The sequence below is a fragment of the Lissotriton vulgaris genome, chromosome 1_1 (genome assembly GCF_964263255.1).
Source record: "Lissotriton vulgaris chromosome 1_1, aLisVul1.2, whole genome shotgun sequence".
Lineage (NCBI taxonomy): Eukaryota > Metazoa > Chordata > Amphibia > Caudata > Salamandridae > Lissotriton > Lissotriton vulgaris.
The window spans coordinates 2000100636-2000119229 of record NC_141685.1 but is presented as its reverse complement, the minus strand read 5'-3'; the positions used below and the strand labels follow the sequence as shown (position 1 = coordinate 2000119229).

General features: G+C 42.0%; 1 protein-coding gene across 11 annotated transcripts in view; it reads right to left on the bottom strand.

The window, feature by feature from the left end:
• The window catches only part of UPF2 (UPF2 regulator of nonsense mediated mRNA decay), a 1606401-nt gene that overhangs the window by 1146796 nt on the left and 441011 nt on the right, over positions 1 to 18594 (bottom strand). For all 11 annotated transcript variants that reach the window (XM_086919968.1, XM_086919955.1, XM_086919976.1 and 8 more), the window contains one exon: positions 14869 to 14977. In XM_086919968.1, coding sequence (XP_086776094.1) covers positions 14869 to 14977 — 109 coding nt within the window. The remainder of the gene's footprint in view (positions 1 to 14868; positions 14978 to 18594) is intronic.

Sequence of the window (18594 nt, the reverse complement as noted above, 5' to 3'; positions counted from 1 at the left end):
TAAGGGGAGACGCGAGAACCTAGTCAGATGCCATCTTGCAAGTCTGTAAGCACTATTTTCTTTAATGAGTTTCTCTTTGTGCAGGAGGGTCTCTCGTGGGCAGTTGTGTCCACCAGTTTGTTTATTTAACTCGTAGAAAACAGGAGCTCTTCAGGGGCCATGGGAGACAGAAGGGGGCAACTCAACGATGCCCGCAAGCTTTTGGAATGCAATACGTCTCGCATTTCCGAGAGTTTAAGCTATTGGCACTGTAAATGACAATGCCTTTTATTTAGGTTTTAAAAACAAAAAAAGGCATTGTCATTTACAATGCCAATAGCTCAAACTAGCGTACATTGTGGAGAAGTGTGGCTCAATGGTTAGAGCGGCAGACCCTGATGCTGAGGTCTGGCCCGGGACCAGGGTTCAATTCCCGCCTCTGTGAGTCTTGGGCTCAATTTCCTCGGACCTGATAATTTTCGCCTCAGTGCCTATTCTAATCATGAGTCCCACTCTGCAACTCTGGGCAACAGCTTGCTTAATCTCCAGAACGGCCCCAACAGCGCTGGGATGCCTGGCTTCACCTTAGGGGTGCCCAGGAGTGGACATTTCACAGGGAAAAGCCAGGAAGGGTTCCACAGCGGTATGCGTACAGCGCCAGGAAACCCCGGTTGGGGTATAAGTGCGCTTTACAAGTACAAATTAATTTCATTTGAGATCTACTGCATTAAAGATCCTGGTTTTCCTTGTAGAAAGTGTCCTTCTTCGTGTTAGCAGTGGATGCACCAATCTGGAACATGTTTAGTTAGTTTGTACTACACATCTTCCGATGGTTCTTTTCTTAGCAGTGCTTCTTTGTTGTTTGGGGCAAAGGAGACAAAGAATTGGCTTGTCTTCCTGACAACAGCCCTTCTGCCACCCAGAGTGTGCCCGGCTCTCAGCATGTGTTTTTTGGTTTTGAAAAAAAGACAGTACTTGTAGTTTTTGAATGGCAAGGAAGTGAGAAATCACTTTTGGTATAAGCTGTAGGGCTGTCCTTATTGCAACTCTGTCTTTGTGTATTTGCAGATGAGGTTCCTGTGTTGTGAGTGCTTGTAGCTGAGGACCCTTCATAGGGAGGTGACGACTATTAGGAAGACCGACTTGAAGGTTATGTGTTTGAGGTTAAGTTTTATGCAATGGCTCGAATGGACGAACCATAAAATATATTAGCACCAGATTTAGGTTCCATAATGGTGCGGGAAGCGACCTTGGTGTGGCTATCCTTCTTGCCTCATCTAGGAACCTTTTGATAATTAGAACTTTCGAATGATTTGTGCCTGTGATCCCTCTGTTTCTGTGTTCTGCACTCCTGGCCGTTGGAAGGCCAACAGCATTATGCTCTTCTAGGTGGCCCATCTCCAAATGTTCTGTGCTAGCTGGGATAGCAGATATGACCTCATTCCCCCCGGATTGTAGAACATCATGGTAGTGTTGTCAGACTGTATCTGGAACACTTATTCTTTGATGAGATTTTGGAAAGCTTTCAGTGCCAAGAAAATTGTTTTTTAATTCGAGAAAATGTATGTGCTTCACTGCTTCCTCAGAGTTCCACAGGGCTTAGATGTTCAGTTTTACCATGTGTGCTCCCTACCCCCAGTAGGATCGCCCCACTGTGATGTTTCATGTCTTTCACCACTCCATCTCTTTTTGTACCTTTTCAGTTATAACCACAATATCCTCAAAAATTAAATTCGCCTGTGAATATTGTGCTTGTAATCACTTCAGAATGGGTCTAATGTGTAGCCGGGCATGTTATACTAGTAGGGTGAAGGATGCTATAACCCCCATTATTTTCCACACTGTCGTCACTGTCAGAAACAATCCCTTCTGGTAGAGGCTAGCTTGCTTAAGTACAGTCACTGCTCTCTTGTCGGTTAGGAATGTCTTGGATTTTGTCAAGTTCAAAGAAGCGTCAAGGAAGATCTTTTCTCTTTATGGTTTGGAGACAATTTTTCTTGGTTTGTGGTGAACCCGATGTGAAAAGGCACTGCAAACCGACCCCGATCAAAATATCGATCCTACACCCCCCCCTTTATGGATTCCTTACCTTCAGGGCCCATGCACCAACCATAAACACAGGACAGAGACTGAGACTACAAAACGGACTCTAACCGACACCGGGCCAGCACGATCCTTGGAGGGGAGGAGCAACACGGACCTTAGTCCAATCAACTTCACCAGGAGGGCCCTGGGATAGGACAAGGGAACAGGAAGTACCTGTAACTAGGGGGGCGGCGCCTACGGGAGAGATCGAGATAGAGCAAAGACTGAGTGTAGAAGCAGCGGTAAAAGGCATGGCGACGAACCAGGAAGAGGACGACCTCGGAGACCTCGAGAGCCCCGAGCTGTGGTGTGAGGATTGGTGGACCACCGAGGACGCGAATGAGCTGCCGCAACTCTGGAGAGTTGCGACACAAAGCAGTACGTAATCTGGGCAAAGGCAAGTGAGGAGGGAGGAGATCTGTTTGTGTGTCACCTTGTTACCTTCACCTCCCGGAGACTCGGTTACAGGGGAAACTGACATTGGATACGTTTCCCTTTTTGGAGTGGCATCTATCTATAACCACTTTCTCCACTTTGTTTTCTATTCGAATTTGCTGCCTTCCTGCACCGTCCCTTTTTGTTTTTGTTTTCGAAATCATCACGAGGTGTGGTGGAGGATACCGGCATTCATTGAGCCTGATAACTGACTTCGCCTTCTGTTTTCTTTTAATTTTGAGTACTACCCCGTGGCTCTGACCAGACCATGCCAGAAGTGGCCGAATACTCCTACAGTGGTGGATCTCAGTAAGGACATCCAAGAACCAGCCGAGACTGAGCTTATTTTGTGTTTAATTTTGAAAAGACTCACCCATCTCTGACATTTTTGTACAGCATATAATAAAACATATCCCATTATTACTTCCATATGGCCTCCTCGCTTCTGTTTCAACCCGTCCCTCCGACACCCAAGTAATTCACAGTTTGCATAAGTGCTCCTATGTTCCACTGGCACTGTCCAAACAAACCCACCTTTACCAGCCAGTCTGCCAGCTAAGGTAGACATGGATTCCTTGCCTTCATAGGTGTGCCACAACTACCATTAGTCACTACAAGAACAACCCTTGTGCCCATTGTATGCCGAATGGAAGTACCTTGAACTGGCAATGTGTCCCCTCAACCACAAACCTCAGGAATCCTTTGTGTTTGCTTTTCATTCTAACATGGAGGTATGCATCTTGGAGGTCTATTGTTGCCACAAAGTAACTTTGCTGCAGGCATGGTACAACTTTCTGCAATGTGACCATCTTGATTTTTGTGTCTTTATGAACTTGTTTAAGATGAACAGATCTAGGCCAGATCTATGGGAGTTGTCCACCTTTGGTACCAGGAAATATCTTGAGTAAACTCCTAATTCCCTTTGTAGTCTAGGTATCATTTCTATTAATTTTTTAAGAGGTCCTTTATCTCCTACATTAGGCAGCTTCCTTGCTGCAAGGTATTGACCTTGGTCTTATGTTAGAGGGCGTTCTTAACAGCTCTATGCAGTATCCAGGCTGTGTTATGTTCAAAATCCACTTGTTGGAGGTGATCTTTTGCTATTCTCTAAGGAATATTCAGATTCTGAACTATTGGTGTTATGATATGGTGGGATGGTAACATGTAGTCACTCCTAAGTGTGCGTTGTTCATCTTTGTGGGGTGCCTCCGCCCCTGGTCTGCCTCGAAAAGGCTTTCTGGACAGCATTGGGTACTGCCATTGTGGTGTTGGCAGTTGGCATGGTGTTTGCTGCGCAAAATTGTGTTGAGTAGTTGGTTTGGATCCCATCTCTCATGTTGGTTTTCTTAGTTGGTTCTGTCCCCCTCGGAAAGGGGCAGGGTGTTTCTACTGTGCCCCCTTTTCATTTTTTTTTAGTGGGACTTGGATAAAATGGGTCCCAAGATGGTTACCAACAGTTTCTGGTTGAAGTGTTGGCAGCCAATCAAATTTCAGTTGGGTCTCAGTAGGTTGTTGAGCTACCAGATATCTATATTTTTTAAACTTAAATATCTCTGAAACTACTTAACGGATTCATGCCAAATCTCAAAAAGCACGCTTTCTGGACCATCATCTAGCTTGCTGCCATAATTGGTGTAATTCCGCACCCGCATGACGGCTCACCCTCTAACTTTCAGCGCAGCAGCTAAACCTAAACCAAACGGTGGATTTTCGTAAACATTTTGTTAAGGTTCATTAAGAGGCGCCAAAGTGATTGCCCAAACAAAAAACACTCTTCCGATGGAAATTTTGGTCTTAACTATAACTACCATCAGGCAACAGCCAATAAGACATACATATACATAAATATAGATACATATATATATTGAATACCAGTCCACAACTTTCAATCAAGAAATGCGCTGACTCCGTGAATTCAAATCCAAAGTAAGATTTGTATTCTCAGTTGCTGCTCAGACGCGCTTCGGCGGTTAGCCCCCGCCTTGTTCACTACATCTACTAAACACTTTACTCAGTATATATGTACATACATACAAGCAAACCCTTGACAGGTTTTAACTGGAATTCGTTGTCATAGTTACACTGTCATGACACTCATGACAGACATAGAAGAGTTCTTTGTGGTTTATCCCAAGTCATGGTAGTATTCATTTTTTAAGCTTACATTTCCTATTTTACATATCATATGTTATCATGTCCGATCAGACATGCAGGCGATTTTTCAGGAGCTTTATACTTTTTATCTATGCGTGGCAAGACCGGAGGAATGGATGCCGGCGTTTACATTACCTTAATCCCTTCTTCCCAGATGAAATCAATGATGGGTATTGTTTTTATCTGTCGTCTGGGCTGATCCTTGAAATCGTACAAGAAACAGTCTTGCTCCGTCTGTTCCATCTGTATATGAAAGCGTTTGGTTGCACGCTCCATTAGTAGGTGAAAACTAGCCACATCCACCGGAGGGGAGGCCGACGTAATCTGAGGAGATGTTGAAGGAGATTGTACTTGATAGTCATCCCACTCCGACAAATCTTCCACTTCTCCTTCTTCCCTTTTGTCTTCATCCCCCGAAGACTGCGGAGCTCCTTCTTGAGTAGGTTGTGATTGTGAAGACGGACGCACCGGTGGAAACTCGGGTGGAGGTGCTTCAAAAGTTGGAGTTGTCGGCCCAGAACCTGCTGACTCGGATGGTGGAAACCTCCTACAGTAATCGTCCAACATATATTGTAAGTTGGATAGCAAAGCCATAGGCACTTGAGCAACAGGGTTATCTTCCACTGCTGTCGATATATGAACAGGAGATTGAGAAGCATCATATTCTTCTTCTTGAAGTTTGATATGCAACTCCGATGGGCTAGTTGCTTGTCCAAATGTATTCTGGACCATCTCATCCTCACTTTCAGTGTCCAAAAGTTGGTCTGGCACTTCAGAAGACACCTTTTGAGGTGAAATACGAAGGGGTGAAAACTGCATTGCTGTTTCACGCATTTCCCCGATGCTTGTTCTGGTGTTAGAAACACTGTCGACGGAGACCAAACCTGTAGTGCCGTGTATGATGATAATTGCGGCGTCGACGGAGGATTCCCTTCCGATGGTTTTGTCGTCGGCGAGGCATCCTTCGTCGACGGTCCCTGTTTCGTCGACGGGACACTCTTCGACGACGGGACACTCTTCGTCAACGGGTCACTCTTCGTCAACGGGTCACTCTTCGTCGACGGTGTTACCTTCGTCGACGGATCAATCTTTGTCGACGGTGTTACCTTCGTCGACGGATCAATCTTTGTCGACGGTGTTACCTTCGTAGAGAGTGTGGAGCCCGTCGACGAGCTCGTCGTCGATTTCTTTTTCGTCGGCGGTAGAGCCTTCAGAGGAGTCGATGACGAGGTGTCAACGACGGACATCGACGGTACAGGCTTCACAGAGACAAATAACATAGTTGGAGACGACGTCGACGATGACAATCATACGAGGTTTAGGTGAGGAAAAAGTTACCGTCGATGTCACTGTAGTCGTCGCTCTCGTCGACGAGGAGGTTGAAGTGGACATCGCCGATTGAGGAGATGAGGTCTGCGGTAAATTCCTCACAGATGACTGAGGAATCTTGATGGCGATTCCCTTTTTAAGGTCAGAAGTGCTCTCCATGCCTTTGCTTGTGGGGACAGCCTTGGACGTTGAAGGCTTATCCAGTCCCTTAGTAGGTGGTTGTTTTTTAGTCACCTTTGCCTTAGGTGATGACATTCCTTCAGGCGCAGGCCTCTTCCTAGAGGCTGCAGTTGAACCAGAGGCAATGCTGCCCACCTCAGATGCAGGATTAGAAGAATCCTTTAGTCTTTTCAACCACAGAAGTAAACAACCCTCTCTATCCCTGAGAGTCTTTTGAGGCATGGTTCTGCAGATCTTACAGTCAGAGGCCTGATGATCTGGGTATAGGCAATAGATACACTTTTTGTGTGGATCTTTCTCAAAAAGCAGAAGCTTACCACAACAATCACAGGCTCTGAAGAGAGACTTCTTAGAAGACATCCTGGAAAGTAGTTCAAATTGAAGTTAAAGTTGAGAAAACTGAGCAGAGCTCAGGGAGACTCCCTTTCACACGACGTGCGGTAGAAAATCTGAGAGCCTGAGCCTCTGGGGAGAAGGTTCTGGTGGATGCTGGCGCCTGATTTGCTGGACTTTAGACTATACATAATGACTAGGATAGTCACGAAGGTGGAAGTTTCTTCTATGGTAGCTTGGGCTACTTTACTTCCTGGTTGGGAATTAGTGTTTTTTCCAATGTAATTATAGCATATTACTGCTTTTTCATGTACCGTGGGACTCCCACTCCGACGACGGGGAATGATTCAGGCATGTGAATCTATGAAAGACACCCCTAATACTGGAGAACATATGTTATCTGGCACATTTATATATACAAAATAATAATATCAAAAAGATCGGTAAAATAAAATAATTACACACCCAGGATTGAAATGAAACTGTAACAATCGGAATTCATTGTGTGTCGATGTCGTAGCAAAACGGGTGTCTAAACTCAGATCAGGGATTAAACCATTAAACAAAATATCTATATGTATGTCATAGATAGGATAATGCTTTGAAGACACAATAGATTCCTCATGTGTATCGTGTATCATATCTGAAATGCATCCGTCATGTGACATGTGATTACCCAGTGAGGAGTTTGCGCAGTCGTGTGAGGTTTTTTGCCACGCGGTCTAACCACATTGCAAGGATTTTATTATATTTAAAAGAGAAATTATATACATAGTCTGTAAACTTTAGTCTCCCTAGTGGTTTACAACATAGACTCTGTGAGAACATCATCTCCGAGTGGAAGAATAGAGGCCACACTTGTTGTGGACGGTATGTCCTAAATGTGTATTGATGCATGTCATTGTGTCTCATGGTGCTCCAGCTCCTAATGGTTCCTTCATTCCCAGATCTTTGAACTGTGGTTAAATTTAATGAAAATTGTAATTAAACCATGACCGACTTGGAAAGTGCTCATATGTACAAGTGCTGGATGGTTCCTATTGCTAGTGAATCGCAGATGTATTACAAAGTGGTACATAGGTATGGGACAAACAGGCTGGATTACAAGTATACATTAAGCAACTCATCTGCGTTTAACCTATTAGGAATCTTAGAGTCAAGCAAAATTATATATCTTGACTCTAACCGTCGTAATGCCAGTTGATGGTTACCTCCCGTGATGTTTTTCGGTATGTTGTCAATCACGAAATATGACAGATCCTGAGTGTTTCCTGCGCGTTGTGCGTTTATATGTCTGGCTACCGGGTATGCCTGATCATCCATAGTTACTGCCCGGAGGTGCTGAAGGATTCTTACATGTACTTGGTGGATAGTGCTCACCACGTACCGTTTGCCGCAGCTACATACCAACACATATACAGCGTAATCTGTCTTATATGTGTACATGCCCCTGATTAAGTATAGTTTCTGTCTAAAGGGTAGTGTTACACTACTGGTATTGTTTCCATGTTTGCATGCCTTACACTTAGTGCATTTTTGAACCCCTTTTGGTTTTGTAGCCAAATTTTGGGTTTGGTGATGGCCGGGGCGTTGCACACAAGTTGACTCCGCATGGATTTTGCATTCCTAAAGGTTATGGAGGGTGTTTCGCCACATAATGGCCCTAATATTGGGTCATAGCGTACAGTGGCCAATGCCTGGTTAAGATTTTGCAAAGGTTCGCATGGTACGTGTTGAAACCTGTGATAAGTCTCGGGGGCTGGTGTATACCACTTTCCTTTTTGGAGACTGACTTTTTTGGGAAAAGGAGATCTTGTCTGTCTTTGTTTTTGCATTTGCTTTCCGCTATCTCACAGGTTTTTCAACTATACCCTCTGTTCCTCACTCTTGTGAAAAGGTTCTCTTTCGCTTCTATTAAGCCCTTTGCGGTGCTACAATTACGGGTCATTCTGAGGCATTCTGCATATGGGATAGACTGAGTTTTTTGGGGTGGAAACTCTGAGCATGTAACAATGCATTTCGCGCCGTGGGTTTACGGTATGTACGGGGTTGTATTTTGCTTTTGCCTATATACAATTCCAAATCTAAAAATTGTATTGTGGTCTTGCTAGAACTACAAGTAAATTTTAAATGCAATGTGTTCTCATTGAGTTCTGAGGCAAACAGTTCCGCACTCTCACAAGACTCCTTCCACAAAATGAAAATATCATCTATGAACCGTTTATAAAGAATAACATTGTTGGTCATAGCTTCTGACTGGGTTATCCTTAGCACTTGCTCCTCCCACCAGCCCATATGCATATTCGCATAACTGGGGAGAAGCAAGGACCCATAGCTGAACCCTGTGTTTGCTTGTAATGAGTCTGTCCAACATGAATTTGTTGTTTGCCAAACACCATTCAGTAATTTCTAATAGCATCAACGTATGCTGGTATAGTGATATGGGTCTTTTACCCAGGTAATGTTGGAGTGCCCTGAGCCCATCTTTGTGACGTATACTAGTATACAATGATTGTACATCTAATGTTACGAACACATAATCATTCTTCCATTCCAAATCATAAATTCTACACAAAAAGTCTCCACTGTCTTTTATAAATGCTGGTAAGTCTCTCACTAGTGGCTGTAAAAAGTGATCAACAAATATACTCGTGTTTTCAAATAAACTCCCAATCGCTGAAATTATGGGTCTTCCTGGAGGTACTTTATCGTTCTTATGGATTTTTGGTATCAGATACAATTGAGGGGTTACCGGATAGTCATTCTTTAGGAAATCAAATTCTTGTTTGTTAAGTAGACCCATTCCTTTCCATCGATATAGTTCATTGTGATATTTTTCTTGTATTCCCACGATGTGAGTTGGGCTGATTCGGTTGTAGCATTCAATATCTTGGAGTTATTCTTGCTTCTTTGTTGTACATTGATAATGGCCATAGGACGATAGTGCCCCCCTTGTCAGACCATCTAACCACAATGTCTGATCTTGCCTTGATTTTTTCCTTCAGGTTGTTGTAGTTTAGTCTGCGATTTTGATCTCGTGCAATGAAATCCCAAGTGCTCAAAAGTGACAGTTCTTTCAGGTCTTTAATCACATTATCCAAAAAAAGGTCAAGGCCATCTTTCAGTAGAACCGGCATGAAAATAGATTTGGGTTTGAAATGTGTTTTCACTGTCTGATATATATCCAGGTTTGACATTGCTGCTGCTGCACTCTGCGATATTAGATTAGTTTCCTCCTCCTGTTCCAAAGCAATCAAATCCCTCAGTGTCTCCATTTCAGCTATGTTTAACGTTTCCCCCTGATCTGGTGGTGTTGTTTTTTCACTGGCCTTTCTGCTGGAATTCATAAAGTATTTTTGAAGTTTAAGTTTGCATACATATTTGAATAAATCAATTCTAGTCTGTGCAAAGTCAAAGTTTGTATTTGAACAGTACGTCAAACCAAGTGATAACATTTCTAGTTCTTGAGGAGAAAGTTCCATATTTGTTAAATTGATTACTGTGTGTGTGTGTATATATATATATATATATATATATATATATATATATATATACGATTCACAGTCCTGCTCCGTGTATTCCAAAAGGACAAGACATCCGTAAGAAACCAACGGGACCCACAGGTACAGACCACTCCACAGCGCAAAAGATGATTTCAAAGGTGGTTTATTATCACGCAATCGCCAGCATGACGCGTTTCGGTCACTACACGGTGACCTTGATCACATGCCTGACAGAACAAATGAAAGTGCATATATAGGGTGCCTAATTAACACAGAAACGGGGCGTGTACATTAATAGCAACTGAGAAAACACTTAAATTGTAGTTCATCCATTTTAGAGAACAGACCCATATTTACAAATGTTAAAAATCATTATGTACAATTTAAATAACAAATGCCTAAGTATAATACAATGCCATAATTATACAAATAATAATTTTTTCATATTTACAAGTTGCAAGTCTGCTAAATTCATAACTTCTTTATATACAGCAAATTATACATTTTTAATTCGAAATTCGAATCACTGGTCTGCAGGATGACAGTGCAAATCCACATGTACAATCAATGTCGCCCTTTAAAGTGCTAGTGCTAACTGATTCTAACCCTTGAGTGCAAAACCCTCGTGTAAAGTGTAAAGTGCCAAGTGCAGTTTCAGCCAAAATAAGAGTCAGATCCCTGACCCTTAAGAAACTCATATGTTGCAGGCTGAAATATTAAAACAAACAAACGGGGAAGCTTGGGGGGAGGGCTCAAGAAAAAACCATGTTACACCATTTAGGAGGTTTACATGTTATGGAACCATTATTATGAACTACCTTTAACCCTATACAAACAGTATATATGGATCAATTTCAAAACAAGGATCCCTAATTTTTATATTGCAGACATATTCTTTGGGAACCAGCATTAGGACATAGTGCCCCATTATCACCCAATAGAGATACTATATACTGTACGCTGAACAATACAGCCCAGAACGGACCAGTCATACCCCCTCTCATAAATTCAACTATGACCAGTTAGTGTATGGCTGTTGGTGATCTCAGAACAGGGGAAGTGAAATGCAGAAAGCAGTTGTACATAGTAAACAACACATGACATGATGGGTACAGGGAGAAAAAGATCTACCAGTTTACTCCAAGGACTACTATATACATATACATATATATATATATATATACATCAATCACCCTTAAGGTAAACCTAACAAGCCCAAATCAAGTTGCTGTATGTTAAAAAGTGGAACATATACTTTTACGTGCACCAGCAATAAAAACCCTAAATTCTCTTTTTTACCGTGGAAAGTTAAGAACAGAGTTACAGGCTGAAACCCAGCCCTGCTAAATTCTGAATGGGCCTTCTAAAGTTAGTACTGTAGGGTAACAAAAGAATCAGTGCAATAATTCCAATATCATGGTTACATTGAATATAAAGTCACTGGTGGGCGAAGTGCAATTTTTGAAGTTGCCACTTTAGTTTGCCAATATTTCCAATACCAGATTACTGTACTACAAGGGGGCTATTATGCAGAGAGCTCTCTGCCCATCCTGGGAAAACATGCTAATGACTCCCAGGACAGGAGCCAAAAGGGGCCAGTTCGTGAGAAAGTCACAAGGGTGTTTGCCCTAAAGGCAAGCTTCAAAGGAGAAGCCGCGCCCGAAGGCAAATTGGAAACACTTGGGAGAGGGACTGCTCTATTGTTTAGGCAGACAGGCTGGCAGTAGGGACAGTGAGGGGAAGCCAGTTGTCAATCCGGTTTTCCAAGGGCATGTACGTGGAGAGAGGGGGCCTGCTATGTTGGAAGTGGCCTGATGCCACACGTTCCAAATAGTGGTCATCAGGAGGGAGGGAACTGGATACCCTGAGGGCACTTTCTGAAGATAATGAAGGCACACAGAACTAAGATCTCAAATGGATTGGAAGGACTGTCTTGCAGCACAGAGGAACTGGTAAAGAGAGACTGGAGTGGACTGCACCTGCTGACCCTAGTAGCTAGCAAAGACAAGGGACTGTTCCTTCTGGGTCCTGCTTGTACAAAGGTTGTCTCTGGCGCCCGGCCAAAGCAAAGAAACTCTATGGATCAGTTGGCTGACCTCCTGTTCCCAGCACAGGGCCACAACAGCTTAAAAGCCTGCTGGGGCAAGTTGGTAACCCAGAATCTTCAGACTGCGACCAACCACTGACGTTCAGCACCAAAGACCAGGACTCAATGCTTAAAGATGAACCAGAGCTCGCTGAGCATGGGATATTCGTCTGAGTGTACCTAGGTCACATAGAAGCAGAGTTGGCACCCAGAGAAGGATCTGTCTGTGACCAAGTACTGGGCGACTGGTAGTTCAGTATCAACTGGACTTCTACTCGCAGCAAGAGGACTTAGAGGGAAGCCGACCCTGTGACCAGGCCCACCTCACCCCTTTCATGAACCAAGGAGTAGCTACAGGAACCAAGGAGTAGCTGTAGGAAGACCCCCATCAACCGCATTGCATCCACAGCATCATTGAGCATCATTCACCCCTTGCATCAGGACCATTTCCATAGGAATTCATTACAAAGGAGACAGAGTGCCTGGAACTGCCTGTGGACTACTTCACCCTTGGATGTAGCCGATTTTGAGGACCTTGCTGTTCCCACTGACTGTCTACCTACTGGAGTTAGTCATCTCACTAAGTGACCGCATTACAACTAGCCCAACTCTTCATCGAAAAAGTGTGTTCATTGAATTTGACAATGCTTGTTCATGGTTGGATGAAATACTCTGATGTACTATACCTTCTAAATTACACATCTCCGGAACCCTCCAGAGTATCTTTTTCGTTGTGGCGTTTAAAAATATAGTCTATTTTGATAAATTGATTTCACATTTCGAGTGTTGCTGCTCGTAGCCAAAGCTACCATGGGTTGATCTGTAGGTTTGACAAACGAAACCTACTGGTCATCAGGGGTTGGTAAGTGTATTACACAGTAAAGTTGCTCAACCACACCATATATAACACCTGATTCACTCGCAACATGTTTTTAATTTATTAATCCACCTGGTATCTAACGACATTAGTGGTTGGGTTTTATTTCAAAGCCTCTCAACCCTGGTGCAAGACACTTCAGAGCATAGGCAAAAGCTGGTTCTTACTTTGCAGTGGTAGGAATGTCTCTAGAAAGAAGCGCAACTCATCTTGCTGCTTCTCCAGCTGTAACTTACAGGAGTCTGAAACCTTTTTTATTAGAGCACTGTACATTGGAATGTCGTCTGGTGGGGATACTCTTGTTCAGTAGGCGCTCACTTCCTGCTCAGGGGAGTCGTTTCTACATTGTACCATCCGTCTGTCTTTGATCTTGGATGAAACCTTGGTCGAATTGTCCATGTCCTCTTCAAAGAGGATGTCCTCCTTTTCTTGATCCAGTGGAACTGGAGTTGTTGATAGTTCCAACTCTACCACTTCTGATTCTCTGTCTGTGGCTTCAGAGTGATTCTGAATTCCATCAGGGATTTATTAAAATCCCTTTCATCCTTGGCAGTGCTTTCATTTCAGCCTTGAACCTCTATCTCTGTCGTTCAACATTAAGTGTCTTTTGGTTGATGTAGAGCACCCAAACCCTTTCTTTCCAGGGCAGAGGCTTCCTTTCATCGAGTCTCGCTCCCCTGCTCTTGTTAAGATTTTTCCCTCAAACCCAGTTCTGAGGGTCGAAGGGCAATGGCATCTTTTGGCTTCGAACCATAGGGTTCCTTATGCTTTTGCTTTCCCTTGATCCCTGTGGCTGTTGGGGTCAGTGTGGGCTTCTGTTTCGATTCCCAGAGTCGGTTCAGTGCCAGAGCATCCCTATGTTATCTTATGATTTTTCTGCTCTTAACTCAATCATTTGTTCGGTCTCTTCTCAGTCTTATAACTTTTACGAAGTCTGAGTACTCTCCTTGTGGCAAACTTCAAGAGACCTGGGTTTTTCAGGGGTGTCTTCGACTGTGTCATGGTTTAGTGTTCCACCTTTGTTTTTCAATGGCCCTCAGTATCTGGGACTGGAACTTGGCAAATGCTTTACAGCACTCTGCATCGTGGGGTTTTATTTTTTCTTTGAGGACACAGGTTGCAAAGCTCATATGTGTTCTTCTCGGTGTACTTATGGTAGCACTCTAGGTAAAGACTAAAGGGAGTATGCTTAATCCCCTACCTTCATTCTATGACACTTCGGTCGTAGAATGAAGGTATGGTCTCATGTTTGTGTTCTGCTGGTGGAAAACTGCTGTGCCTTTCCTCAACCTCACCGTTGTAGCGAATGGTGCTGTTTCATTTTTCAATTTTTTTTACATTTTGCTCCAAAAAAAAAGTCAGTGGAAATATTTTGTCTCCTTTGGAAACATTCTGCACTCATACTCTGCTTCCAGACATACTCGTGGATAAAAGAATCTGAAGATAGCGACCAAATTACCAGGCTTCTTGGGCGGCCTCTAGACATGGAAGGGACCCGGATGGCCTGGTTCAGAGCCCAGTGTATGAAGCTGTACATTTCTGCTTATTAGCAAGATTTTGAATGGCATTGTTCATTTCACAAGGTTCATTCACAGTCCCTCTTTCCAGTATTTTTTCTATATATCCAATGTGTAAAAATTACCATTTTCACAAGGGTAAGAAAGGGAAAACATTAAGTAAACAGATTTATTCACAAACACATAACCTAGACAGTTGCAAATATGCTTCATTAAACCTTCTATTAGCATTTCCCCTAGATAAATTTCAGATTACATTCTCCTTAATACATTCCGTTATCATTTGGTTAGCTTAAAATAAAAATGTGTCTCAACCTCAAAACATTTTTTTGCAATTCCATATTCCTACTTTTAGGAGTCTAAAAAGGATCACATATCAAAAAAACATACGTGAAATCGGAAATCCCCTTTCAGCATGGAACAAAGATCTTCTGCTATATCAGACATGCATGGATGCAATGTTGCAACCAATCGTGCATAAAATGGAAGTAAATCCAACCTACAAAGCAATGAAATGTAAGTCAGTTCCAAGAAAACTGTACATTATGTAACATTCACCTTTTATAGAAAAGAAAATATGCATCTCATTAAAGGAATATATTTCGAAATAGCAAATCAAATTGTACTATACATTGACTAGCAGTTTATGCATTAAGAAAATGTTACTGACCTAAGACAACAGTATGAAGTGCTTGTATTTCTGACAGACATACTTCTTAGATTGCAGCTGACATTTTCTGGGTAGCAGGTGAGGTTTGCGGAGTATCTTCAAGGACTAGTAATAATTTCTGGTACTGGATTTTACGTAGTTTTACTTAATTGGCAGATATTGTTAGAGCAGTGAGAAGAATCAGGAGGTGAACAAAAGAATAAACCATTAACCCAAAGACATATCAAAGAACCGGTCTGGAATCTATGGTAAAACAATAATTTTGACGTAGCTTATGAGCTGGTCTCCAAGACATTAGCGAGCCTTCACTAATTGTATAGTAAGGATCAGTTACTTACCTGTAATCCTAGTTCTCTTCCAGGGGTATCCTCATCAAAGTCATAAGCATTAGAATATTCCCGCCCATGCGCCCGTCCCCGGAAACACTATATTATATGTGATATATATATATATATATTCACTGAAAAAACCATAGGTTTCACACCAGTTATAGTTTACTGGAAATTTTACTGTCATAAAACCATTGAAATTCAACGTTATAGTTAGTTGGACTCACTATAACTTGCGCGTGCAATGCACTGCTGATGACGTCACATATTACATCACTCATGACATGGTCAGTGACATCACTCATGACATCACTGATGACACCATCCAGTGAATGTGTGTCTTTCTGAAAAATAAATATGTTTTATATATGTATATGTAAAGGTTGATGGAAGAATAAATGTTTAAATAGGTGTCTAAAAAGATATATTTTAAAAAAAAATTGATTAGTTAAGTGTATCTTAGTTGATACATATATTCGTGAGTAATGTTTAAATATTTAAATATATGTATCAGTGTTTCACTTTGTGTATAAGTGGCTGCATGGGTTGGTGAGTAGCTACATGTGTGTGTATATGGGTTATTAGATGTTTTTTAGTGTCAGTATGGTTTGGTGGGGGTATTATTTAGCACATAAATGCATCAATGATTGACTCACTGTTTGTATGTGTTTTGAAGACAGCATATGTGCAGGACTATATGGGTGGATGAGTGTGTATATGTGTGTGTTAGTGAGTGAATGGCTGTCTCACTAGTGTCTTTATCAGTAACAAGATATGTTTTAATCTAGTATTTGTGAGTATTGATGTATAATATTGATGTATATAAGTGAGTATATGAGAGAGTGAGAGATTGTAAGAGTTCCTTTTTAAATAAGTATGTGTTTCTATAAGTGATTGTTTAAGTGAGTAAGTATGTGTAAGTTTCCTTAGAAGTAAGGTAGTAGTTTGTGTATAGTTGTATATGCAAATAAATGGATGTTCAATAGTTTATTTGCATGTGTGAGTAACATTTGGATGACTGTCGGTGTGTAACAGGATGTATAGGTGTATCACTACATATGATGAGTGAGTATATGTATGAGTGACTATATAGAACTGTTGGTGAATGAGTGGATGTGTATATAGATGGTGTAATTTCTGAATTGGTTGTTGTAACTGGTATGAGTATCTCCATTTTTTTGAAAATGTTAGTTTCTATTTTTGAATATGTGTTTCAAGGGTTACATTACACCGAAAGGAGGTCTGTCACTGTCACAAGGATGGTGTCATCAGTGATGTCATGAGTGATGTCACTGACCATGTCATGAGTGATTTAATATGTGACGTCATCAGCGGTGCATTGCACGCGCAAGTTATAGTGAGTCCAACTAACTAGAACGTGGAATTTCAATGGTTTTATGACAGTAAAATTTCCAGTTAACTATAACTGGTGTGAAACCTATGGTTTTTCAGTGAATTTAATAGGTTTTTTAAATGCTAATTCCTAACTATAACTGGTGTGAAACCTATGGTTTTTTCAGTGAATTTCTTAGGTTTTTTAAATGCTAATTCCTAACTATAACTAGTGTGAAACCTATGGTTTTTTCAGTGAATTTCAAAGTTTTTTTTAATGCTAATTCCTAACTATAAGTCTCACTTTATAAGTAAGACTGTTAGCGCTCTAGTTGTTCACTAGAACACTCTGGTACATTCTGTCATTGGGCTATAGTTGAGCTACATCTGGCTAATATTTAGACTACATTTGTATTTTATTGTCTCTGGTGGCCATCTTTGGGCTACATTGGGATACATTGGGCTACATTGGGCTACATTTGGGCTCTAACATATATATAGCCCAATGTAGCCCAATATATATTTTTTTAAGTTAATTTTCCTAAAAACCACTGGAGCATATATCTTGAGACATAGCAAAGGCACATCGGGCTACCAGTCCCTACAATTTTTTCAAATTTTTTTTTTGTATATTTTTTTTTTGCCCTGGAGCGCTCCCGGTGCGCGCCCCGGTGAGCGCCCCGGAAAGCGTTTTATTTTGAAGCGCCCCAGTGCGCGAACCGGGAAGCGTCCCATTAGCGCCAATGTCGCGATCGAAAACAACATCGTGACGAGTCGCATAAGCGTGACGTATCCCGTAGCCGCGCGATGTGTCTTATGACGCGCTGCGTAAACGCACCAGGAAGCGCTCCGCGGCGCGGCCGAGAGCGCGTAACGTAAGCGTGCCGGAGCGCGTAACGTAAGCGCATTGGGTCATGTGACTTGAAAATAACACTTTTCATTGGTTCTCATCATTTTATTTCTCCAAATAATGAAAGCCCCCTCCTTTTTTCCTCATTCTAACTTTCTTCATTGAGAGAGCAAGAGCTATTTTTGAGCAAACAATGGCATCACTTGTAGCTGCAGCTGGTGCACCCCCACCACCACCACCACCAAGAAAAGAAGGTCCACCACCACAGTTTCTTGGAGGACAAGAAGAAGAGGAGGAAGAAGAGGAGGAGGAGGAGGAGGAGGAACAACCAAGGAGCTTCCTGCCTGAAGAACCAAGGCAAAGGCACGTTAAAGTGCACTTTATTTGGCAATTCTTTTCTTTTCCTGCAGACCAGAAAAAGGTGAATACCCCCAAAGTCACCTGTCTTATTTGTGGCAAAGTCCTCTCCAGGGGCAATCCCAAAATGAAATATTCTTTTGGTAATTTTACCATGATCCGCCACATGGAGAGCTGGCAGCCTAATAACTTAGCCCAGGCTGAAGTACAGGAACTTCGAAACAACCCACCCCCTGTGGCCAGCACCTCCTCTTCTGAACACTCACTTTCTGGTCCTGAAGGACGCCAAATGGTGCCAAATATTCAACAAAAATGTTGCACCATCAAAATTGTTTGCATTTTCTATGGCAAAACAATATGTTATGGTGAACTTAGCGTCACCTTAATAAATAATGCTGTGGACAACCACCAATGCAGCAAGAAAAGGAAGGAGTAATTCTTTTCTTTTGCTCCTGTTGAGCCATTTCCAATTCCCTATTTTTTGTTTGTTCCCTAAAAAAACACAAAAAATATATAAAATTGTTCAAAAATACAAAAAAACTGATCAGAAAAATAATTAAAAAAATATAAAACAACAA